The 27,253-nt window shown below is 46.6% G+C and overlaps 1 protein-coding gene across 1 annotated transcript in view; it reads right to left on the bottom strand.

Moving 5' to 3' along the window:
• The window catches only part of LOC8034737 (ecdysone-induced protein 78C), a gene marked incomplete at its 5' end in the record, with an annotated part of 100,609 nt that overhangs the window by 26,608 nt on the left and 46,748 nt on the right, over positions 1 to 27,253 (bottom strand). Inside the window, 5 exon segments of the mRNA XM_042293171.1 lie at positions 884 to 1,009; positions 4,340 to 4,549; positions 6,178 to 6,348; positions 6,350 to 6,435; positions 12,524 to 12,665. Coding sequence (XP_042149105.1) covers positions 884 to 1,009; positions 4,340 to 4,549; positions 6,178 to 6,348; positions 6,350 to 6,435; positions 12,524 to 12,665 — 735 coding nt within the window.

Below are 27,253 nucleotides of genomic sequence, written 5' to 3'. Positions count from 1 at the left end.
CGGCTTGTATGGTGTAGGCATCTGGGTGCCCTTTTAAAGCCGCAGAGCATGCTTGTCCTGGATTCTTTCGTTGGTCACATCACGAACCATGTCAAAAAGATGATCACGAACGAAGGATGCAACCTGGTGATTATCCCGAGGACGATGACGTCCATCCTTTAACCCCTTGACGTGGTTCTCAATAAGCCCTTCAAGGACCGCGTCGGGGCCTTTTACGAGTGGATGGCCCAGGAGGACAACCCCAAGACGCCGACAGGTCATATGAAGCGTGCCTCATTGAGCACTCTGACCGACTGAGTGAACGATGCCTGGTATGGGCTGCCGGAGGACATGGTTCGTGCAGTGTTCTCCAAACGAGCGATTTCGACGCCACTTCCCCCATCCGGCCCCTCTGACCCACAAGACAGTGACAGCAGTGACTGCGTCATCGTGACAAGCGAGACACAAGCCCATAGAGAGACCTTATCTGTGTAAATAAATGCGATATTAATGTAACCTAACTTGCTAATTAAAAAAAAAAAAATCTTTTCGTTGGCGGTTGTTCAAAATTTGGGAGGTTGACTTATATTCGGATTGTCTTGTATGTGGCAATATACGGTAGTTGTGTGCCATGGAGGCGAAGGCAACACCAAGCGAAGGGAGAAAGGATGAGCACTAGGAAGGCCGGATGGGAGAGGAGGGAGATTGGAGAAAGGGAGAGCAGTAGGGACGTAAAAAGGAGAGGAAGTTTCTCTCCTCCGCCGTAGCCTTCTTAGTGATTGCCCTGTCCACCCTCGCCTGGCGTTGCCTTCGCCTGTACTGCACGCAACTAGTGACACGGAGTATGGCGACGTCGGTCGGGCACCTCCAACGACGCGGCGAAGAGAGAGCGGTGCCCACTCACGTCGAACATGAGCTCCAGCTGTTGACGTATGAGGTAGGTGCCGTCGCTGAAGGTGAGGGTGTCGTGGGGCGCCCCCACCAGAACGCCCCGGGACACGTGCACCAGCCACACCTCGAAGAAGCCCGCCTGGCCGACGAAAAGGGAGAAGACGCGCCGGTTACCGGGACGTAGAGTGAACCGAGCCGCAGTGGCTCGCAGAGTCCTACTTTATAAAAACTAACACCGATTGTGATGGTGGCACCACAACAAGAGCAGGAGGGAAGGCATCGCAAATGTTTCAGAAAGCCTAAATATTAACGCGCCGGCCGGCTCGGATGCAATTAATTACAAAGTACTTAGAAATACAGAGTGCACATCTAACGAAATATTCAACCTACTACTTTTTTGACGATCTTTGTCCGCTGGCCACGTCCCACAGGAGTGGAAACTCAGAAACGTTGTTCCCGTCTTTAAAAGTGGAGAATCGCAACCTCGCAGAAAACTATCGTCCCGTCTCTTCAACAGGTGCTGAGTGCAAAATACTCGAACATGTAATTTTTTTCACGTGTGGCGTCCCAACTGGAGTTTAACAACTTCTACAGATGCCAGTATGGCTTTTGTAAGAGTTTTTTCATTGAGGAACAACTGCTCGAATTCGCCTGTGACTTGCATCTTAACATGAATTGCAACTCTCAAACTGATGCAATATTCCTGAATTTTTCTAAAGCACCCGATCGTGTTCCTTATTGTCGTCTTTTGTCCAAGCTCTCTTCACTTCATCTTGATTCCCTAAACCTGTCGTGGATTCACAGCTTTCAGTAGGTATACTGTTTGTGGTGATTACTATACTTCGTCTCACCTAAGCATGGATTAACTGCGAATACTGCGCTAGCGCGAGCGGCTAGCCTTGACTGGAGCACTCGCTGCACGACCGCTCGTGCAGCTGCCTTCATTCGAAGCAACTATCTCGCGTTTTTAGCACGTGCGGCTAACAATAGTCCATACTAACGTGAGACGAAGTGTAGTCTGACATTACTGATATACGGGGTCCTCGCGAGGAATATTTTAGGGGTGGACATTACTACCATATGAGTGGTGGGGTAGCGGTGGGGCGTGTAGTTTGCAATGCGGCACGATCTGGCTTACCGACAAAACATACTTTGTGTAGGATCTCTAACTTTGCAGCCCTGTGAGTGATGCCACGCCGCGGTGATAAAACAAAAACCAAATTGCCTCGGAGAAAAAAGTGGCGAGGGAAGCCAAGAGGCGAAGATAAAGCAAGCCACGGCGCCACGAGCAAGCATTGAGCAGCGAAAGAACAATCGTCTCCGCTTTCTGCTCTTTGCCACTCACCGCCTGCGGAGAGAACGTTTGTCGCGTCTGCTTATTCTGTGTTTGTCCTCTGCCAAGCACCCCCTCCTCACCCTCGCTGCACTGCCCGTGGCACTCTGCAGCTCCGCTCTCTTTGTTTGAAAGAGTGGCGGCAGAGGGCGATGTGATAACACGCGATAACCTGGCGATGTGCAAGCCTGCTGAATACGACGGTCTGCAGCCACATGGGCTGGCAAAATCGCACAGTCATCCTGTGGCATAATCGAGCGGTGGGCGGTCAGCCAGAGCAACGGGCAATCAGACGGGGAGCAGTGGGCGGCAAAGCAACTGCCGGCCACCATGGGGAGAACCCTACTGATAGCCAGGATTTTGATTCAGGGGCAGCCAGTCTATGACAAAATGCTGTATGAGGGGGAGGGGAGGCCCCAGCAAAACTGAAGATTTCGGGAGAAAGAGGGGGGGGGGGCTGAGCATTATGGGCCGGCCAGCCTGCTGCCGCCCCGCCCCGCCCCGCCCCGCCCCGCCCCGCCCCGCCCCGCCCCGCCCCGCCCCCCCGCCCCCCCCCCCCCTGGATACATGTCTGCCTGCTGATATCTCTTTGGGAGTTCTGCAAGGAAGCATTTTGGGTCCCTCGTTATTTCTCATTTATATTATCTATCTTTCCAATTCATTGTCCTCAAATGTATGCTTCTTTGCCAAAGAATGCTGCATTTTATACATGAACAATCCTGATGACCCCTTACTACTTCAGCATGATTTGGACCACATTAAAGGGGCGGTGCAATGATTTTAACACTAAACGAATGTGCAGCTTGTATTTTTTATATTGTTTACTTCCGCATAAGTAAGAGAAAAAGTGCCACCATACCCCAAAATATCTCTATTTCGCTGCGTAATCGTAAAATAAAAAACACTTTTTTTCCCAACCTGCGGCCACATGGCCGCAGGTTGGGAAAAAAGGGAAATGGAACCTGTGGTGTGACGTCCTTCGGAGTGGTTTTTGTAAGTGATAGTGTTAGGCAATTGTAAGCTTGAATTAAGGTTAAGTTTAAAAAATATTGTTGTTTAGGCATGCAGAAACGCTTCAAAAGCCTAATATTGCCGCTAAAAGGGTATGAATTATTTGTGGCGCCATCTACCGCAAGTCAACAAAACCTGCCGTCGCCGTCATCCGTCGACGCCCGAGGCGCCTACGGCGGCTACACCGCTATACGAGCAACCCGGACATTTTGTCTTTCCCTCGCTCGACGGAGTCCGTTGGTCGTGGTCCGTAGTATCGTGGTATCGTTATTGTTCCTGGTGTCTCAACCTCGACTTCGACTTCGACTGCCTGCCGCGTCGCAAGCATCTTGCGCTCGACGTCGCTCAGGCCGTCCACTGCCGTCCACCCATGCCGCCATGTTGGTCGGAAATCGGCGGGAGAGCGGCGAGCCTGGCGAGCCGGCGAGCGCTGGGGAAACGGAAGCCAGAAGAACCCAACCGGAAACCAACGCCACTCCGAATGACGTCACAGGCGAAGCTGGTGTTGCTTCAATGTTGAGTTGAGGGGTGCCAGAGATACCAATTTCTTTTATTTTTTTTAATGAAAACTAGGGAAAGCAGGAAAGTATAGTTTTCGGTCCTTCGTTTTATATGTGGCTGGGATCAATTCCCGCAAATAATTAGCCGAAGTCCACAAATTGTTGCACCGCCCCTTTAACAACTGGCGTGATGATTGGCCAATGCTACTAAATAGAACTAAATGCCAGGTGATGAATATCACTCGCAAATGTTCTATCTCACAGTTTCCACACTCTTTAGGCACTCCATCTCTAAGTGTATGTTCACCTTACAAGTATCTTGGTCTCCATTTCACATCTAACCTTCGGTGGGTCACCCAAAGCAACATGTCACATCCAACGCATCCGGAACTCGCGTGTATATAAGACGTAACCTTAGAGCAGCCCCCGACCACCTCCGAAAAGTGGCTTACGAAACATATGTCTGCCCCAAACTATAATTTGCAGCAGTAATCTGGAGCCCTCAGGAGAAATACTTAACCACTTGCATTGAAGCAGTTCAAAATCGCGCAGCACGTATCATAGCATCATCCTAATCCTTTAACGCAAGTGTTCCTCCCCTCGTACGTTAGTGCTTATTACTCACCTTGATGAGTATGAGCTGGTCGTCCTGCACGAGCTCGAGGAATCCTGGCACCCTCTTGGCGAACTCGACCACCCTCTGGACGGAGGGCGTCACCAGGGTGGCAAACTGCTGCCACAGGCCCAGCTTGCTCTGCTCGGGGCTGTCCGGGAGGGAGGGCCCGCCCTCGGCCCCGCCCCCTCCGCCCCCGCTGCCACCGAGCTCCTCCAGGCTCTGCACACCGCCACCGGAAAGTCACCGTACTCGTAGTTGCCGATGGGACAAAGACGGAATGGGGTGTCTTTGGGACGCCCTACCTCAAGCACACCTTCGATGCCTGCCGCCTTGCTTTCGCTGTGCGTGCACATTTGCTTTGCGCATCGTGAGATGCCCAAGCGTTATTAAGGGTGCTTCTGCTGGAGGTAGGACAACCTAGGGTGCCTACATGTTTCCGCTCCACTTTAGGGTGGCGCCAACTTCTTGTTACTCTTTCCCAGATCCTTTCCCACCGCCATTTCAGAGCGCAGCTCTTAGGCGCCCGTTTCCGGCTTGAGCGGTGTCGCCGTCGGCGTAACCGCGCGATGCGTTATAGGACGCGTGACGTCACTGATGACGTCATCAGTGACGTCCTCGGCATCGTCACTGATGACGTCATCCGCATCCGCATCGTCCCTGATGACGTCATCGGCATCCACATCGTCATCGTTCCTGATGACGTCATCGTCACTGATGACGTCATCGGCATCCGCATGGTCACTGATGACGTCACTAGTAATTATGACGTCATCAGTGACGTCACTGATGACGTGACTAGTGATTATGACGTCATCGTCACACGACCCCCGTGAGGTCACGTGACCCTCGTGAGGCGACGGCAATGCCGCTCGGAGGGAGGAGTAGCAGTCAGGATGAGGAGGAGGAAGGAAGGATATACCTTCCCCTCAGTACCCTTCCCCTCCTCCTCCTCAAGAGCTGCGCTCTAATTCGGCGTTACAAGGAGTTCTAAACGGCTTTCATTCTTTTCACACTTCTTATTTTTCTAAACATAACCAACGTTGAGTTTCTGTAGTCTCGAAACACCGGCAACACTGTGAGGCCACTTCAGTTTCCGTTCATAAGAGGAGTCGGAGGCTCAGCGGGATGGCGGTCATGGTGGCTGTCACTCTCTTTATTCGGGTGTTTCATATTTTGAAGTGGCGAGCAGGAAGTGTGCGTTGTTTTTAACGAAACGCAAGTTCCCGCAACAAAATGGAACGCACACCTGCCAATCTGTTGACTTTCAAATTCGTAAAACTCCTGCAGCCGCAGGAAGGGGGGGAGGGGGAGCAGTAAGAGGCAGGCACTTATCCCTGGTGTTTACGCGAAGCAATGTACAGCATGATGTCAGCCTTGCCACCGTGCGAAACGCTTACATCATGCATGCACGTGCGACAGAATCCAAACTTCTCTCCCTTCTTGGACGGCACGAAGCTCGGGAATTCCAACGTGTAGGATTTCAGGAACACCTTAAAGTACCTCCTTTGAAGTTTGGAGTTCGCCATTGCGCCGCGAAGCCACCGCGACTAGGGAAATGCTATGATTATACGTGCAACAAACACAGACACCGCTCTGCTTGCCACGAAACTGGCCGAAACAGCGAGGCTTAACACGCCTAACCAACGCGCGCCGCCGAACAAATGATTTGGATTGGTTATGGATCCGTGGCCACCGGGTAGACTGATAGTAAGTAAATTCAAGCTTTGGCGGATGTCGCGTGTGAATGCGACATCCATCGTGACACTGGGAAGAATGGTCTCATCTGAAGCGAGTTGGTAAACGCACTCGGCACAAAGAGAGGGACAGAACAAAGAGGGGCCACTCACGAAGATGGCCGGCCGGCGTGCCAGGGAGCGCGTCTTCTCCTCGGTGTAGGCGCAGTGTGCGTGGTGTGCCTGGGAGATGGTGAGGATGATGTCGTACATGGCCAGCTGCTGGGTCTCCAGGTCCCTGGCGCACTGCTCCTCCTGGCCGGGGCTGCCCAGGGACGCCACCCCCGCCTCCCTCGTCCCCGGACAGCGGGGCCGCCCCGGACGAGGAGCCCCGCTCCCGGGACCGCTTCGGCACCCGGCCGTAACGCACCGCTGCGTCCGACACATCCGTCAGACATTCAACCACTTCCGCCCCGCAACTACGGATGATGCAGACGGTCGTAAAACGTCCAGCGCCTGCCCACATTGCAACGGACGCCCACTTGCTGCTTTATTGAGAGTTTAAAGGATGCGCAAAGGACGTGCCGAGTGCCCACACCCGGATAATTGAGAAGCTCTTCTTGGAACTTAATTTTAATTGTGGAGAAGTAGCTAGGGTGTATAACTATGTTATGTATATTAAAAGACTATTCTTCGCTATTTTTCTTTTTTTCTCAGTTTTCGGAAGTTAGCAAAAAAGACTGCACTCGTAGACGTTTCTATCAAAATCTTGAGCTCTCTAAACAAAGGCGCCTATCTTTTCTTGCCGTGTTTCATCGCCTGCCCTATATACCCCTTTATAGTTGTTGAAACAAGCACCCGAGCGAACGACATGAGGCTTTTTCATTCGAGACGTTATACTCCGTTTCGCCGTACGACGGACCGCAAAGGGCGTCACAAGCCTTAAATTCCAATCCAACAGCATGCGAGCCTTAGGTGACCTTCAATTGGGGCGTGGCTACGCACGGGGCAGCATGGACCTGCGATCGTTCGGACCGACAAATTGGCTGGAACGGCTCGTAACGTCTGCTAGACTATCGTAACGTAAAACAAAGTCATTCTAAGGTAAACGAGGTCTCGCTAATGTGGATACTCTGCTATATAAACAAAAGTTTTCAAAGACGAACTGGGTAAATACAGATTTGGGTCTCGCTTTTATCGATGACTCACATTATCAACGATTTGGAGGGGCAGCAGGCAGAGGCATTCATATTAATGATACACGACAGTAGAGCACAATGCAAAGCACGGGCTGGACGTTAAGCACTGTGCCAGCATTCAAATCAAATTCGGTTTGAATCAATCTGTCTGCCCGCTCAGTTCTGAAGACCCTCGGTATAATCATCTTACGAAGGACTTTACCCACGTCGGTGCATTGTAGAGGTAGGCCATGTCCCTATCATATTCAAGTATTCTTCGCTGCCACTGACACACGAAAATGTAATACTAAATTTTTGTTCCTGTAATTGTATGGCAAAGGTTAACTGCTGCTTGAAACACTAGATTGATCTGACTTTTAGAAAGATTCTATTCGAATAGAATACTGATTTGATACAATGAAGGTGTGGCGAAGGCCATAAGCACGACAATGTTCGTGCGATGGACATTGTTGTTGTGGCCGGCCATAATCGCAATGTTTGCATTCAGAAACTCAGACTGCAAAGACAATGGTTCCCGCTTAAAATTTAGTTCATTCTTCTTTCATAAACTGGGTTACCAAATTGGGCTACAAGGCTACCATTTATTCAAACTAATTTTATTGCCCCACTTGGACCACGCTGCAAACGTCTCTTCTAAGGCCACTCCAATGAATAAAATAACGACCCCTATTTAAAAGAAAGTTGTGGAAAGTGCCGTGGTTTTAAGCAATATTCAAAAGCAAATACACTGTTCAATAAGTAGAGTCCTGCATATCTGCGGATTACCCTCAGACAGGGCCGTAACCAGGGGGGGGGTTAGGGGGTTCTGACCCCCCCCCGAAATTTTTTTCTGGGTACGGCCCTGGTCGGTGCACTTGCAGCCAGCCGATTTTAATCTCCACCTCTGCGCACGCGCAGTGGCACCGGTCGGCTACCGGGTACCAAACCGGGACCGGTTCTTCGGTTTGCTATAACTCTCCATTATATGCCATCGATGCACATGATTCATAAGCCGGGAACACATTTGCGAAAAAAAGCCGAATTTTGTGCGAAAACCGCACACGAAAATTGCACGGCAGCTAGGCTCCTCCCCTTTTCCGAAAATCGGGAGCTGTTCGAAAGATCTGCAGCGCCAGATATTTTCGCACGGCGCCTCCGAATTCGGGGCTCAGGAGCTCGGTGAGCGAAAGCCTGGAACAGGACGGAACGAAACGATACGATCGGCTCGCAACGTGGCGGCTCACGCAGCTTCGGAAGCAGCGCAGGCAACATCGTATGCCATCCCTGCGTTCTCGTCTCAACCTTCGTAGAAAACCCCTTCTGTCTCTATCAAAGGGTGGTGGTACAAAGTCTCGCGTGGCATTCAACGAGGTTTTAATAGCTGAAGTTTTTAAGGGGCGCGAAATGCGGGACGCCAGTTCGCCAGACTACCGCACAGCCTCCTAAAGTCGGAGCTCCGCGCCGCGCATTCCACCTCATGTGGCTCGTCTTCCGCAAATCGCAAGCTACGATTTTCGCAGCCTCCGATTTCTCTCCGATGTTCGGTTCGTTTTTTCGCAAATATGTTCCCGCCTATAGGCGAAAATAAGACAAAATGGCCGCCGTTGTCCTCGAAACCCCCCCCCCCCCCCCCGAAATTTTTTTCTGGGTACGGCCCTGCCCTCAGATATCCGCAGTCGACTGGCGGATGCGAATGAAAATTAATCAGATTTGGAAGCTGGCGGATCGGAAGGCGGGGGCGGATGCGGATTGGATATCCGCCAGTCCGGATCTACATTTTTGCCGAGGCGTCTGCGACGTGTGTGTAAAATGAATAAATGAGTGATACTATGAAGTGTGTCATCAAATGTTTTGAGGGAGCAAATTACTCTCTTACAAAGAAGGTGCCAATCGGGCAGAATATAGTTCTTTGCGCCAAGAAAGATCCAATTCTCACCAAATATCGCAAAATAGATTGCTTCAGAGCGTTCTAGTATCTTGCCAAAATGCTGTCCCTAGAAAAAGTAAAGAATGCAATGGTATCAATCGTACCAAGAAAGCGTGCTCTTGTTTGGCAGGGAAAAGCAGAAAACGTTCTTCGGGCAAAGAAAACCCATAACGTACAAGCCACAAGAGCCACAAGTAGAAGCCTCCTCGACAAGTGAAATGTGGCGTATGTGTGCATTTTTTTTTTCTCTCAACACTTGGCAAGCTGCTAAGATTGTGGTTCGGAGCACGCAGTTGCAGGTTTGTGTTTAAAACTAAAACCTATAGGAAGTGCAGTGAATGACCGCCTTTCCCCTCTCACTTCTTTTACTGTTTGACCTGAATTACGACATAATGTTATTAATCCACTCTTTATTAATTTTCATAATTAGAAATAATGAATCTGTTCAAAAAAAATGTCACAAAATAAAAACAATTTTTTTTTAGCTTGTTTTTTGGAAAGTGCTGCAGACTCCCAGGACGATCTCATAACTGCGATCATCTTTTGAGCAACGCAACGCGCCCGTGGAAGGATGATCGCTTATAATATAAATATGACAAAATGAAATACAATGAAGTGACTTTCACCAATTTCTGGCTATAACCGGTGACAGGTCAAGAATGAAGTGAAAGCTCCTCCCACCTCTTTCCGCTTTAGTAGAGCGAACGCTGGAGAGGAAGCGACCTCCTCTCCACCATTCGCTCCGCTGAAGCGGAAAAGGGTGGGAGGAGCTTCCACTTCGTTCCTGACCTGTCACCGGCTATAGTTCTTTGTAGAATGATAAGCAAACGGTTTATAACATACCATCTAGAATCACTGAATGTTCCCAGAGTACTGAAACTCCCAAGCTTCGTTTCAGAACCGAGCCGCGGCGCGGCAGTCGAGCTTCCAGACAGCGTAAGGACGGCAGGGAGGAGCCACAGCTGTTCTGCCTCTTGAGCACAAACTTCCTACCTTACACAATGCTTCAACGTCTCGTGCGCCCCGAGTGAGTGCGCGCTGCCAGAGCATGGCGGAAGGTACTGAGCGCTTGCTTGAGGACGGGCGTTCGGAAGATACGTCCTAGTGTGTTCACTTTATCAGTAACTATAGCTGACGGCAGTTTGTTGTGTTTTCCGGCTAAGATGATCACTTGGAGCACCCTTCAATGCCACTGTTTAGACGCCGGAAGGCAGTAGCGGAACCGCAAACTGTCGCAACGCTCGTGCTGAAGCGACCAGAACCCGAAACAACGGTCGAGTCGAGCTATTGCCGACAGCCAGGTTGTGTGGTGCTGTAGATGGGTGACGCCACGGGTCGTCAAAAGTAGACGCGGGAGAGCAATGTGAGTTTGTGATACTGCAACGACCTCCCTTCATATTTCTCGTTTCCAACGTTAACATCGTTGCGCACGCTTAATTTTAGATGAAAATTAGATTATGCGAAGATTCTTTTCAACGGGATTGAATGCCTCGAATCTGGACGTGTGGTGCCGCTGCGTGATGAGGCGCCAAACCCGGCTGTTGACCCGACTTTGTTGTTTGCATCGACGTGCAGCATCAACAATTAAAGGACATCTTTTTCAGATTTTTCGTGGGAACGAGGCTACGTCTTGAAATATAAGGTAAAGCAGACCACTAAGATACATATGTAGGAAAATGTTTCAATTCATACGTGCAGGTCACAATTTTTCTGGCTAATTTCATGGAATATAGGTTGTTCACACCACCCCATTTGTAGATTAACACTGACCATGATCATTTCATGGTATGTATTCATCCAATAAGCTGGGTCTTGCTTCAAATTAATTTCCACATGCCAATATGACGAGGCCGGTACAATGACGTCTCGTCGATGACACCTCCGTTCCCCAGACTATTGACTATAATCCGAGTCTTCCGTAATAACAAGACAAAAATTTGCATATTTACCCAATTCGTCCCCAAAAGCCTCGTCTATATAGTGGAGCATCTATATTAACAGAGTCCATATTGTCGAGACATGAGTGTACCCTAACCTTTTTTACTTTGTCGACCCTGCTCGTAGTATACCGCGTGCTAAGGTTCAGTCGGATGACGATGAGCCAGCAACCAATGGCAGCAATACTTTTTTCAGTACTATATTACAACAGCAGTTATAAATGCTTACGATATGATTGAGAGACTTCCAGAGCTAGTCTACATGCACTGCAGCATGCAACATGAGTTGAAGCAATCAATAAAAAAAAAGTCAGTTCAACTTTCATGGAGCAAGCAAGCGCCACCAAATGCCTACCAAGGTACAAAGTGCCAAGTTTCATCTCAAAATCGTAAAGCAGCACTGCAATTGACGGCCACAAAATGGTGGCTGCCCTCAACCGAATAGAGCTGGGGTGAGCAAGCCTGACGGAGCCTGCTCATAAGTAGGGTTCCCCGTTTTCAGGGTTTATTTTTCTTCAAATTTTGTCCGAGTCCGGGACGAAGCCTTGATAGAGCATGGAGAGGAGAATGTAACGCAGTGTGCACAGTTGCCCACCTCATGCGCGATCGGCGACTGTTCTCGGAGCAAAGACTTTCCTCGGTGTGTGCTCAGCGGCAGCTAAGAGTTATGAAGACTCTCGCTTGCGGACTTTGTGTACTACCGAAGCGGCGTGGGGGCACGAACAGTGTGCAGAGCAGGGCGGAAAGCGACAAGCGAGGTAAACGGTTGTAAACCAAGGGTGCGGGACCCAGCAGTGACAGGAGCTAGTTGCCATTATACAGCGCCTCATTGGCAGTATAGGCACAAGTTCATGGACAATCAGTTCTAAGCAGTCTCAGCAGTCTGTAATATTTCAGGGCAGATGCGAGGGAATATGTTCTAAATGCTAAGCATTTAAATCGCCTTTGGAAAATGCTATTTGTTTTCTCATGGCTTAAAGATGGCTGAAACAAGCCAGTCGGAGAGTTCGGTCCAACGTTTTTAGATCTATTAATTGACAATCACTGCAGAAGAGTGTCTTTCGAAAATGGTTTTTCTCCGTGGAATGAACGCAGCAGGTACGGCCGGCTAGCCTTCCCAGTGCCGCCGGCGGCAACGGAGTAGGATCATTTTCGAGCTAAGCTGTTTGCACACAAACTTTATGTCTACTATAAAAACGAGAGAATGACTTTCCACTGCAGGCAATGTCCAGTGGAAAGTGTGTGATGTTGGATGCAATGTGCATCCAACATTCCATCGGTTTTGCCGCTTCTGTCCACAGGGTGGACCGATAGTGTAGCGAGCGCCACCGTGCGTACGTGCCACGAAAATGTGCCAAGCATCCTAGAAAGCTCTTAGATCGGCTTTGACCTAGCAACGCCGAGCTCGGTCGGCTCGATTACCCGGCTCTAGCGGACGCCACGAAACGCGGCGAACCCCGACGACGGCCCCGACTCACAGTCCCTAGACATGCCCACGGCCAGGCATTTCTTGAAGCGGCAGTACTGGCAGCGGTTGCGGTTCAGCCGGATCACCAGGCACTTGCCATCCCTCAGGCAGCGGTACTCGATCTGCTTCTGGATGCTCCGGCGGAAGAACCCCTGCAGGTAATCATGCCACACGTCAAAACGAATCCGATCAATTTCTACTTTTCTTCTCAACAACTCGTCAATATAAACAGTAACGGTGTATTCGCACAACCGAGTTTTTCGTTGAGGAGGTGACGAAACGTCGTAGAGTTCCAAGGTCACGCATCTTCGTTAATTCCCCAAGCCCGTGCGGAGCCGCGGAGAATCTGCGGCTCCGCACGCTCCGGAAACATCAAGAAAGCAACAGGGCTTTACCTTGAGGTGTTCTTTAGTGTGAAAACTCGCAAGGAAGAATGCCCATTCTGTGCCATCATCACTGAGAGAGGCACATGGCAATGCCAGATGGCTATCTTTCTTCAAAGATATCTATCTGGTTCGCAAATTAAGGATCCCTTTCTAGTCGGTAATTCGGAAGTAGTAGTGGAAGCTTTTAAGAACAATAACTTCAACAACCACTCCTTTTCAGCATTGACATACAAGACCTTTTTTATTCCCTTCCACACGAAGCATTACTGACCTTAGTCAAGTATTGTATTGAAGAGCAAGGGGAGCTCTTCTTCAGAAACTCTAGCGGTGTGTCTTTAGAAGGCCTTCTAGAACTTCTGCGATTCTATCTGAACTCTATGAGAGTTGGGTGGAAAAATGATACCGTTATACAGCAGTCAGGTGTGCGCATAGGATCATGTGGCCCCCGCACTCAGTGATATTTTTCTAGCAAGTGTTGATAGAGTAACTGATGGTGTCCTCATCAAAAGTGTCAAAGGTGTTTTGATATGTTTACGATTTTTTGCTCGAGTATTCCAAGTCTGCTGAAAATAATAATGTTGATAAGGTTGTGAGCATATTTTCCAGGCGTGGCTTTGGTCTTAAGTTCACAGTTGAAAAAAAAACTTTGAAAGGGAAGTTACAATTCCTAGACCTTTCGTTTTCTCATCATACAAACCATATCTGCCAGAGTTCCTCACCTAGGTCAAAAAAGGGCATCCCTCATTATACATCAGCACATTCAAAAGTTGTTATTGCGATTTCTATACTTGCTGTTGCGCTTATGAAGTCCTGCTTTCACACTGTTTTTGAAAGATTTAACACTCAAGTTGAGAGACTCCATACGTCGGGCTTCCCATCACAGGTTTTAAACGAGGTGGGGGGGGCCTTGGTACGCAAGACTAAAGGGATTCAGCGATAGAAAGCCTAGAGATCAACAGAAACAATAGTTGTATCATACAAGCACAAAACCTCGCATAATTTAAAAAGGGGCAAATCTGTTCAAAGGTTCGCTCGATAGCGGAAAACTTTAAAAAAGTCATGTGCCAGAAATGCCACAGCCACCCTTATGTGTCGTGCCCAATCGGCGTTGTGTACAAAATCCCACTAATGCGTGGTAGAAGCTATGTGGGCCAAACTGGACGGTGCCTAAACGATCGCCTTCTCGAGCATGATCATTCACTAAAATCTACGGTGGACAGTAATCTTCCCGTACATTGCAATATGATTCTTAAAGTCACAACAATAATTGGGCATTATCGAGACAAGACTACTCTCGAAATCTTGGAAGCACAATGCATCAACAGCATGGGGGACTGCTGCATTAGCCACCCATCAACGACACTGCTTCAAACCGAAACCTTGTTTTTACATCAGACTATGGGGCAAAGACATTGTGATTAAATGTGTGACAGGCACTGCATACCCTGCGCGTCTTTCAGAACATCCTGTTCTCCTTCCTTTTGTGTATAAATTCAGTTGAGAGTCAGTGCTTGTGTGTTGTGCATGTTACTTTTCTTTGTCCTTTTCTTTTTGTGCGCTGTTCTGTTTACCATGTCATCATCAAGGGTGGAAGCAAGCTTTAGCCTTTTGTAGCAGGTCTGGGAGCAGCAAAGATGCCCCTTTGGTGCAGCTTTGGGGCAGTAAATGTTCTGCTTTGGAGCAGCTCAGGAGCCACAAAAATCGAGATTCGTAGCAGTAATACGTAAATCTTGAAGCTGGTCACCCAGGTCAAACTTTGGGCTATAAACACAGAGGTGTTTTTCTAAATGCAGAAATATCACAATGAAAAGCATCTCCATTTGACGGTCCAGAACCATTTCCAAACATACCCTTTCCTTAAAATATAACCCAGCCCATAGCCAAAAAAGCAAACTTTATAGTTGCAATTTATAATAATGGCTATTGAGAGAGGCCCTGGTAGCAGGTTGGTTCCTTTTAAAGATTTCCAATAGAAGGCATAATCAACAAAAGAAGCACAACTTAAGCCTCACGAAAACCAAATGTTGTGCCTATTTAACAACTGAAATCAAAAGTTCCATAAGTTAAACATAAAACCATTTCAAGATGCAATATTATGGTATGAAATAAAGCCCAATAATTACTGACTAGTTTTCATTATTGGGAAATACGTATGTTCCAAGTCCCTGTTTAACAAACAAATGTATTCCAATACTCAAGGCAACAGAGTTACTCCATCTGATAAAAGTACAAATGCAAAATATTGAAAACTTAATGATATCATCCATGCACATACATACGTGCTTAAGCTCATACACAAGCGCTAAGAATAAAAAAAAAAAGATTGTTTAGAAAACACGATGAGGGTGCAGGCAAGCTGGCGAAAGTTTAACATATTCTTATAACTTTTGGTTGTTTCAAGATTTGCTCACCCAGTCTAAGGTGTTTTAACAAAATTTTAACGTTATGGATATTCAGCCCCCTCAAAAAACGGGATGGTTGATTTCTCGGGGGCGTGCGTTCATACGAGACTTTACGGCATACGCGATTCAATGGGTGGGTGCACTGAGCCACGTAACCAACTCAGCGCCTCTGTGCGAAAAAAAAATTAAAAAAATGATAATACTGTATTTTCTAGGCTATAGTCCGCGGACCATACATGTTTAAAAGTTGAAATTTCTGGCTGTGCGGACTATCTACGCGTGCGGGCTATACAGGAACTATGTTTTTCAATATCGTTGATTATGACGAGATGGAACGGATTTTGTGAATAAAAGAGTATGTTATTGATAATTTATGTATATTATAGGCTTTTTTTGTGAGCTAAGAAAACATACATATGTCAAGGTGTGCCGCGTATGAGGAATTTCGTGTCGACTATGCACCAGGTGCGGACTATGCAGCGGGTGCGGACTATCTTAGCAAAAACTTTCATTTTTGACCCCAAATTTGCCTCTGCGGACTATACACCGGGTGCAGACTATAGTCTGCAAAATACGGTAATAAAAAATTACACTTAAACAACAAACTCATGTCTCAGTCACCTGCTTTAACGTTAACACAAGCATTAAAAAAAAAACTTTTTCTGGCTAGTTTTGGCGCAACATTTAGGCTTCAGAGCAGGATGGCGCAGCGAAAGTGGATTGGCGCACAATGGCGTGATCGACGCAGCGCTTCCACCCCTGCATCATACCAACTCGCCCAACATACAACACTTCGGCAACATGCAGGAGTTACGATTTCTAATCGGAAGACCCTCTTTTCGTGCAACTGACTGCAGGGACACGATGCTGAGTCTTGGAACTGACAAGCAATGAGCAACCAGAAGTGACAAGTTTTCGGGTCTCACGCGAATGCTACTGCATACCGTCCTACTACACACGACTGGGGTAGTTGCGAGGTCACTTTATTTCCACATTCTTTCCAGTATGATATGCAGGCTGAAAGCAGCACATTACAGGCAGCTTGGTTTTCTATGTGCACATGATGCCTTGCATGAAAACGATGTCAACCTCCTGTTGAGGCCTAAAGTCTGCCAAGACAGACCTCCACATTACTTTATACGCAATTTCACGATTCATTCCGTTTATATAATTAGGCACTTAACCTTTTACGGTACAATTAAGACAGTAAAAAAAAAACCTTTTATGATAATAACGAAAAGGCTGGATCTGCTCTTCGAGACTATGCTGCAACCGCACCAGGGTATCTTGTACACATTACTACGGCTTGGTGCGCGCGCTGCACAACTGGCTATGCAGTCTCATACTTGGTGCACAACACCCTCAAAGCTACTGACACGAGCCTGCGTCTTCATACAGCGCTTTAATTGCACACGCTTTCGGGCAAATGACACTAATGAAACTATAAGCTCGAGACAGTCTTGGGTAGTAGCACGTTGCTGCAACTTCATTACATTTTAGCTAACTTGTAACTGTAACGCGCTACTTTTTTAAAAAGTAAATTGTGGCTGTAGTTTAATTACTTTTCCTGAAGTGATGACGTAAGCAACAATGTTACTTTTCGTAATTTCTTGGGAGTTAAGATATCATTCACTAGAATCGAACCATTCCTTGTACTTTTCAAATTATGTGTTCCGACATCCTAAGCGTCGCGTTTGCCTTGCGTCAACTTGCAAATACATAGTTTCTCACGACTCACGGCCCGGTTATAGCCCTGTGTGAATCTGATGCGAAAAACGCAGTTATCTTTAAGGTCCGTTCACACACTCGCGACTCCTTAGAACAGAGTGCCTTGAAACCTCTTAAAATCTCTTACGACGAGAGAACACACTGGTGCCACCTATCGGGCAGCAGTGGAATGCTTGGCTGTCCCGTATACTTCCCATTTCTTTCGCACATCATCCTTTCTTTCTTGGCTCGAAAAACTTTTGTCAATGTTTTAAACAACCATTTCTTATAAATTGTACATACATTTGACCTCGCAAATACCACCAAACCTTCGCTCTGGTAAAATGCAGTTCCAAGGTCACCGTATAGATGGCGCCAGCGTGTTCTCTCGTCGTAAGAGATATGAAGAGGTTTTAAAGCACTCAGTTCTAAGGAGTCGCAAGAGTGTGAACGGGCCTTTATGCACGTGTTACGGAAAAGTAACTAAAAAGTAGCGCCTTTTATTCTTTTCTAAAGTAATACACGTACCACACGGGCAACTCGAATACCATTTACAACGAATGACAATTGAGCGGACGGCCAATCAGCGCGCGACACTCCGGGCGTGGCGCATTCCATGCGCAACAGATTGCGAGCTGATTCGCCGATCACACAAATGTCATTCGTTGTAAATTGCATTTGAGTTGCCCGTATGGCACGGGTATAACTGTACCTAGTTACTTTACTGTTGTGGCAACTAACTTTCGCTCTTTTTTTCTAAAAGTAACTGGAATAAATTACTTTTCAGAAGTAACTTACCGAAGACTGGCTCGTGCCAGTAGCTTCGACAACTAAGTGTGGATGGACTGTAGGTTGTTAACCCCAACTGCAGCCTCGAGGTGAACAAGGTACAGTTTCGAAACCCTTACAGTATTCCCATTAAATAGGACACATAACATGCACATGCAACGCATGGGAACATCCACAGTTAGTAATAATCCACCCGTCGCAAGTAATTTGGCCCATTATAACCAGTTCGCAAGTGTGAGCTCTTTAAATAATTACCTACGATTTCGCCCCACTGGCCTCACCCAAATTACGGGCTACGGCGAAGTCGTAAACACGCTCCGTTATGAAAATATTTGATACTCCTTGCGAGTGAATGCTTCATTCGTGCTACAGATGTGATGCTTGGATCACTTTTGCAATAACTTGTGCCGCCTTTTCAGGAAAATGGGAAGCAGAACGATTCGAAGTTCTACGAGCAAGAGCAACCCAAACAATAACGACCGTAAAAATGTTTCCAGCTCCACGCAATTCCTTGCACCGCCTTTAACTCTTTCCGTACCACGCCACTCAAAACCCTCTTGTGAGCCCCATTGTAAAGCCTCCAACGCGTTTCTGGATCTGTTATGGCATCTGGTGGTTACATAACCACTATTCCCAATTTCCGTATAGTTTTTTTTTTTTTTTTTCCCACGAGATGGAGATTATAACCAAACGCACGATCAAAAAAGAGCGCTCCCCGCTGTGAACGTGGCATCTTAAAGGTGCACTCAAGTGCTTTTTTTACAAGCTCGTTTTTGATGTCATATGGTTCATTGGGCTTTAGTCGATAAACATGACCGGTTCTAGACGGCAAGACGTTCTAGTAAACTTGCAACGCTAGAAATGTACATGCGCTATTTTCTCTAGGGGGCGCCATCCTCGAGTTCCCTCCATAGAATTCAACTGCTAAAATAGTTAATTGCACGGAGAGTCAAAACGCTACCGTTGTTGCTCACTTTAGGCACATTGTGCATTATATTTCGCCGAAAACATTGAACCTTTGGGCGTAGCAGAGGCAATACGGCAATTATTGTTTCGAAACACCGTCCGACGGCACCCTCTGGTGTCTGCTCCAAAGAGCAGAAAGAGAGGCGTGTCACATTCTTTGCTTAGATTTTAATGAGGAAATTGGCCGCCCACTAGTGTAATTTTGGGTGGGTTTTTTAGGATGCTTAGAGCCCGTAGATTTGAGTTACCACAAGAAATAGACAATCTCAGATTTCACTTCAGTGCCCCCTTAATCCCGCGGCCTGCCTCCACCGAAGCGTTTAAAGTCTCGTGATTTGAGGGCGCCTGAACTCGATTTTGTGGCACACACTAGCACAAGCGAGTCAGAAGATGATCTTCGATCATCAGATTTTAGTTCCGACGGCAATTAATTGTCAAATAAGCCCGAATCATGGACAACTGCACAACAACGAGGCTTGTTCCGGTTTTCCCATTCTTTGCTGGTCTCGCGTGAAAGTCCTCGCAGTATGCGCTCGTTGTCACTGCGTCTGGTGGTTGGATCAGACACTCTAATTTCAAGTTCTAAACACGTTTTTTGCCACGAGATTGTAATTTATATTATAATTGAATGTGCGGCCGAGGAAGAGCACTCCTCGCACAGCACGCCTCCTCGGAAGCGTTTGAAGTCTCTAGATTCAAACGTGTCTGTGGTTGATTTTGTTGAGGACACTAGCACAAGTGAGTCAGAAGATGGTGTTGGATCATCATATTTTAGTTTCGACAGCAATGATTCGTTAAATGAGCCCAGAACATCACAGGCCTCGCTATCTGCAGTTAAGATGAAACAAAGCTAAGCTAAACTAACTTGGCATCAGCCTAAACGGCAAAGGCGCGAGTGACCAAGGTGTTGTCACCCGCGCTTTTGCCATTTAGACAATGTTGTCAAGAGTTCCGTCACCGTTGCCTGGTCACCGTACTAAAACTATGACCCTCACAAATTTATTTTTTATACTTACTAGAGCTCTAAAGGTTATGAAACTAGGCATTTTTTTAGGCAGTCTGCAAAGATTTCAGATCACGAAAATTTAACTTGTTCAAATTTGGTGCCATGGCCTTCTTAAGTATGGTCTTCTCAACACATATATCAAAGAAAGCATGTGATAAAAAGTCTGGTGTAAGGCTATTAGAAGGTGGGCATCCCAGCTTATGACTTCATTTCCCAAAAATGTTATCGATGAAAATTGGTGCATTCGTACATTCATACTCACACAGAACGAAGGGACGTTGAATATGTTCAACAGCCATTGAAAAAGAGGAAAACAATCACAAGAGCTCCTCGGTGCAGCACATTAGTTGTTTTTTTTTCCCATCTGTCAAAGTGCAATTCCTAAACGAGCTTTGTCCTATTAAGTTCCCATTTGCAATCACTAAACGAATAACATACCCACGTTTTCTGGTAAATAACTTGACTACCTTACTCGCTCATTGACTAAAAACGGGACTCAAATGGGACGAAGCTCATTTAGGAATTTGCACCGTGGCACAGGAAAAAATAATGTGTTGCCCTATGATTGTTTCTAGGACAATAACAACAACAAAAGCTTTGTGTGCTGGCTGATAGCTTCTAAAGAAGCAACTCCAAGAATATGTGACACAACTGAAACGATCTCGTCTAAAGTCAAGTGCCTCTTTTCAGTGTCCTGTACATATGGTGTTCCAATCCAAACGTTGACGAACACGGGTAAATTTCTACTGGGCTGAGAATGACATACAGTTTGACCACTTTCTGTGCAAGTTTTAATGAGCAAGAATGAGCAGCGTGCATGCAAAGCCTCAGCGCAAAATAAAAAGTACAAAGTGTCCCCAAATGTACCGCTAGTGGTCTGAACCAGATGCCAACTATTCGTTATCTTGCTAAGAGTTATACAAGTGATTTTCTGAAATTTTCAATGGGAAAATAGCAGCCGACAGAGCTCTCGAATAAATGGAGCTGAATGGCACCAGTTACTAAAAACGGACCTCATTTACCCATTAAAATTTTCAGAAAATCACTCGTAATTTTTTTTTTTATTGAAATAACGGCTCGGACCTTTAGCGCCACCTTTGGGCGGAGAATGAGTATCCGGCGATGCATAGTATATTTTCACGGTAAAAAAATGCTAAATATTTTGGGGGGGACACGCTGCAAGACGGAAAGGTGGTATACCGTGGATTGATTTGTCGTCATATAGTAGGTGGCAGGTTAAAAATCTAGCAGATGCTTCCCCTCCAACGCAGACATTCTGCCTTTGGTACCGCTTCGTTGAGCGGAACTTCTACCGATTTCTTGCCCTGTCACCGACTATAGAATCTATGAGGCCAGGAGCAAGCATCTTTGTTTCGTCCGATGGAATTCCTAGCCAAAAGATACGTGGCCCTATCTGAAACCAGAGACTGGAACACTGCTTACATGGGAGACATTCAACAAAATGAGAAACTCACGATAGGATCGAGGCGTTCATAAATATTTTGCACACAGGAGACTGTGTCGTGAACCAGCCCACGTCGCTCGTCAACTTTATTGCCACCAAGAAATGCTCAAGCAGGCCAAATAAAAACCCCACGCAGTGCAGCACTGAACGATAGCGTTGCACATTCCCGGCATAAAACAAGAGTTCTATTTTCAAGAACAACCGAAGATGTCACGACTGCGAGGACGCTGGCCTAGCTCCAATGTAGAATAATTATATAATTATGATTATTATTTGGGGAGATATGTAGCAACTTGGATTGTGTAGCGAAAGCCGGGGAATAAAGCCGGAAAGAAATATAAAATTGTTTACGCCATTCGACGTCCTAATTGTTCAAAGTGGTGAATATCTCATTCTGTTACGAACTCGACTGGGTATGTCTGATGATCTCAGCAGGCTTATGCAGTCTTTTCGCTAGCCAGGAGAATCAGTGTGTGCATCCTTGTGCGGTACCGCAAAATAAATGGATATGCTCAGAGAGCATGCACAGTGAAATGCATGCGGCAGATCTTCACATTGCTGTCAGGTATGAAATCAATGCACTTAACAGCGACTGACGAAGCTCAAAAAGTCTCTCATATCGCGGAGGTCAACAAAAACAAAGTTGTAGGTCAACAAATCTTTGCAGTGGTGGATACCAAAACACGACGAGAAATTGATAGAATACCAGAACACATAAGAATTCATACAAATGCTGCCCTTTAAAAGCATGTCAACAATATCTGAATTGGAAGGAATTTTCGGCACCCGTTTTTGCAAACAAAATTATTTTCTTTGTCTTTTTTTTTTTTTTTAGAGTTTTGAGGCGAACTTTTCGCAACTGTCACTCTCGGATATGCGGGGAGAAGTCGAATGTTATTAGATCTTGTTTGAACATCTCCTGGGTGCCTACACTTCAATCAAAATCAGGTTATGCGCCAAAAAAAAAAAAAAGAGCACGAAGTGCAGAACAAATTTGTCATTTTCATGTCACAAATGTGGCACAAACAGGCACGTCGAGCTGCGGTGACAACTGTACGCTGCAGTCATGACACGCGAGCATTATCTGATAAAAGTAAACAAGTTAAATAGAGTTCTAGATCACTCTAGTGGTATATATTACACTGTTACGCTATTATTTCGCTGACAAATTTCGAAGCGACAGAAGAGTCCGCCGTTTCGGAGGGTCGCGCTCATCTCGACATATCGCGAACAGCAAAGCGTATATATATCAGGATCGCGGGCAATGCTCCCGCCGTCATTTATCCCTAGCATAGAGCTTTTAAAAATACTACCAGGACGAGCGTGCGAAGCCAACGGCCGGCAGTCCAAGAACCGCCGCGTTCGGCGAACGCGACAACAAAAACAAACAAAAAACGAACGTCTGACCACGGGAAGCGATTATCAACACCCAAAGCGAGGGAATGAGAAAAAGAACAAAAGAACGCAACACTCGAACGATGCCAACGGCCGAGTATGTAAACGCCTAAAAGCGAGCGCGGATTAAAAAATAAAATGGTATGTCTTGCGTGCAAACCGACCAGCAGACTTGACTCGACTCCATGTTTTGACAAAAGTTGGTAGGCATCGCTGACAGGGCCAAAGTCAGCCCGATGCCTAACTCGAGAGGAATGTTGCGTTATGAAGCATCGTCGCGACGGAGATATTTTCCAAACTAGCACGCTTGAAGCCCAGGGCCCTAGCCCCGCGAATGCTTGGTCGAACTTACGTCAAAACGAGTTTCGAGAGGCGTCCCGAACGAGTTGTTTGGCTCTTGTGCGGCTGCGCTGCGCCTGGGAGGGCTGTCAACCGGGCAAAGTTCGTTGTCCCCTTTGCGGCGTCGGAAAACGTCGGTCGCTGACGCCGAACGCGTCGAGAACACTACGTGAGCTCGAATCCGTGACGATTCCGCTTCAGATCAACGGCAATTAGCGGTTTTGAGAGTGAAAAAATTACGTTTTCCAAACTGCCGACGTAGCTGGCTGTTGATGTTTACTGCAATTATGGCTGCGGCGCTGAGCGAGCCAGCCCGACGCCAACTGCCGCACAGTGTTGTGAGCCGCACGCCCCAACTTCGAAACCGGTTGAGCCCGACAACGGCGTCGCCGCATCTTTTGGTTTCGTCGCCGAACACAACGCACAAAATATGCGGTTACAAAATAAAACAATCAGAATTAGACGGAGGAAATATACTAATATGAAAATAAACGAGCCAAATTAGATGCGGGAAGTTTACGGATAGGAAACAAGCAAGTTCGAAAGCTAGCATATGGGAACTTTTAATCCTTGCAGGCCAACTCACCGTTAGCACAACTGGTGTACTGCAACCAGGGACACAATGGGAATTATTGGTGCATATACGGTATACCCTATTAGCAGGCTTGCAACATAAACAAACTTAAGAAGTTGTTCAGAGACGTACCGCAGTTCATATGTGCGATCAAAGTGGTTGTTGTTTTCCGCCCTTATACGAAATAGAACTCGGCCTTTTAGGCGAGTATTTCACCGGTTAAAACTTTTCCATCAGATTGCAAGGAACGACAGTTGTATATCAATCTCTTTTTCTCAGCGTTAGGAAGTATAAGTGCATTGTACTTAAAGTACTACTTCAAGTAGGTTTAGAAAACTTGTAGTTTACTTGAAGTACAGGGAGTTTCCGAGAAACGAGAACCGTGTTTTTAATAATCTAATAATCTTTATTCAGCCTAAAGGGCTGCGACACCACAGAAAGGCCATTGGCCCATACCTGAGGCCTGCGGTGACGCATTACTACAAACAAAACAAAACAAAGTAAGATTTTCACATAAAACAGACACCCAGGTAAATAAACTATGCATCGCAGAAAGCTCAAACTCCGTGAGAATGTGACGCTGGCGATTGGGATAGAACGCGAAAGTTTGAGAACATGACATCACCTTGATTAAACGATAATTGAGAAAACCGAAATTTCTATATGAGAGCTGACGTCCACCTAAGCCTAGTATCGCTAAAACAAGAAATGATACTGTGGGAGCATTGAGCATCTATATTTCAGTGAAAAAAATAAACTTCTCAGCAAGAAAGATGGTATTGTTTCCTTTCTTGCTGACAAGTTTATTTCAAGGAAGTAGATACTACAGGCACCCACTGTGCAACTTCTTGTTTTGACCGAATTAGGCTTAGCTGGACGTCGTGTCATAGGGAAATTTCGTTTTTGATCCAGGTGACGTCATGTTCTCAACCTTTTGCGCCAGCGCCACATTCTCACCGAGCTCGAGCTTTCTGAGATGCATAGTTTACTTAATTAACCGTGCCGAAAAAACGCGGTTCTCGTTCCTCGGAAATTTCCTGTACATCTGAGTATGTACTTGTACTTTATTTAAGTACTTTTTTCCAGTACTTTTCGAGGAAAGTACAACTCCCGATTTCAAGGTACATTCCACAAAGTTGTTCGTGTTAAATATGTATCACGAATAATGCTTTGTCAACTCTGAATAAATACTGGGAAGGATATTCTACTCTCACTACAAGCCCGAGCAGACGGCGCATTGCTCCGTTTGTACTTGGGGCGGCTTCCCCCAAGCATTTAGAACTATTGCTACTTCTCGCTTGGTCATCGCAAGCGCGGAGGTTAATAATATTAGGAGAAGACATTCCTCGGGCTCTTTTCTAGAACATGTAACAAACACCCTTGGGTACAATAGCTATTGCAAGCGGCGCCACATTCAGAAGTCGGAGTGACTTCTGAATTTGGCGCCATTTCCGAAAATAATTACTGTGCGGAGAGTTGCCTTTATCCAATATTCGCCGTCATTTCCGAAAATAACTAATATACCCCCGATTACCCTTAAGCATACCAATAAAAAAATACACTGTACAGTTGAATTAAGATTGTGTTAAAAAGTACTCGTACTTTACTTTGAAAGTACATTGTATGAATAGTGCTTTACTTTAAGCACATTCGGCCCGATGTAATTTCTACTATAGACTCGTGCAAGTCCTCTTATTTACCTTGTACCTAGCTTAAAGTACTTTTCAGATGTACTTTGCCCAGCACTGCTTTTACTCGTTATTGACTCAACATTTCTCACCATTGTCCCACATTCTTGTTCACTCGAGTGTTTTAGATACGTAGACGGTTTTCCCCGACTACGTCGGAATTTGGAATAATTTCCCGGGAAGCGTGAGAGAGCTTGGTTTTTGGATGATTTCCTCCGTGAGATTAACAGCGTTTTGAAAATCGTGTTAAACAGTGTGCCGAGAAAGTGAGGGAACCGAGAAGACGCGAGTGGACGTCAGAATGCCGAGCACTGCTTGGAATGATTAGTGGGTGCCGTTCACACACTTGCAACTCAGTAGGATCGAGAGAGACAAGACCGGTTTTTAGAGGAGCCATGCAACAATACGCTCTTGAAATTTTTTTTTTTTTTTTTTTTACTTTGCACGAGTTTGTTGGCACTATACTTTGTATCATCCTACGATGGACTCAAGGCCAAAGCTAGGGGCCGCCAGGTCCAATCAAGTTCCACACTAAACCATGACATGCTTAACATTGACTAGGGGTGGACGAATCATGCTTCGAATCCAAAAATGCTCTGTCATTTCTATAGTTTCGACACTGCAGACAGCCTTTATGTCGTGGCTTTCTTTGCAATGTAAAACTGTTGAGTAACTCGGTGCTTTTCGATTCGAGCCACTGTCAGCACATCCCCATCAGTGATACAAGACGAGACCATCGATCGACAGGTGCATCGAAGCGAAATACCACACAATTTCTAAGTGGCTCGAGATTGGATCTGACTCTCCGTAGCTTTTGCATTTAGTCCATTGTAAAGTGAGACGAAGTATACCGGGACCGAAGCACACTCACACGAAACGCCACTGACCAAAAAACTTTTTTTTGTTGCAGTGTCATTTCAAGGACAAAAGCAACCGTTTTCTTTCGATCTCTCCGTCGCAGAACTTGACGATTGAATGCGGCTAATAAATTGGACCAAAGCATTGCGTGAACACTCCACTTGGGCTCGCGATAATCAAAAGCGCGACAAGTATTCGGGTAGTGGCCCGTGACCAGTGGCTGCAATGACGACAATAGACCCTTTCCGAAATTCAATCTGGCCACTTTGATCACTATCATCATCATCTGGAAAATGGCATATGCGCCATACCAATGGCGGCTTTCTATTTACGGATGAAGGAACATGTTTAAGATACTCCTAAGCTGAGGATTCGAGGCCTTAGCACGTTGCGAAACCGGAATAGAATGCAAGCGCTGCGTAAGTGTTCATTTCTCTAATTCGAGCCCAGTGAACCTGTGAGTGGCACAAAATCGACTTCGAAGCCCCTTGACTTATAGAACTTTATCAAGGCGTCTGTCTGGGTTGGCGCTTCGTTCTGACTGGTTGCATAGTTGTAAGAATCGACACTGGAAGAGATTATCCAGAAAAACCTGTATAGCGAAAAGTTTATTCTAGTCTGCCGTTGACATGCAAAAGTGACGGTGCCCGATAAAATACTGCAGGCTACGGGTTAATTGCCGCCATTCGTATGGCAAAAGTTAAACCGCCATTTCAGCCACCAGATGGCACTGAATTTCGGAAAGGGCCTATAGCCGAAGCCTAACAATGTCTGGAACTCAGCGCGTGTCCTGTGCTTTGCCAACCCCAGCACGTGGCTCTGATTAAAGGGATGCTGAACAGAGAGCGCGCGCTTCCAGTCCGGCCGTGGCTGAACCAAACATTTCAGGGTCTATAATAAGTGGCGCACGGTATTTCTACGAGCCAGCAGCCGCCGGTGTGCGCGAGCACGCGCAATGAATTTGACGTCATCATATCCCCCATTCACGCCCACACCGGCGGCTGCGTGAATGGGGGATATGATGACGTCATTTCATCACGTGCGCTCGCGCACACCGGCGGCTGCTGGCTCGTGGAAAGATCGTTGGCCACTTATTATAGTCACTGAAATGTTTGGTTCAGCATCCCTTTAACACAACCGGCATAGAATCGGCTCCAGATCACAT

Source organism: Ixodes scapularis, unplaced genomic scaffold, assembly GCF_016920785.2.
Source record: "Ixodes scapularis isolate PalLabHiFi unplaced genomic scaffold, ASM1692078v2 PGA_scaffold49__6_contigs__length_1374808, whole genome shotgun sequence".
NCBI lineage: Eukaryota > Metazoa > Arthropoda > Arachnida > Ixodida > Ixodidae > Ixodes > Ixodes scapularis.
Note: the sequence above shows the minus strand (reverse complement) of the source record. Positions and strands in the feature narration are given on the sequence as shown.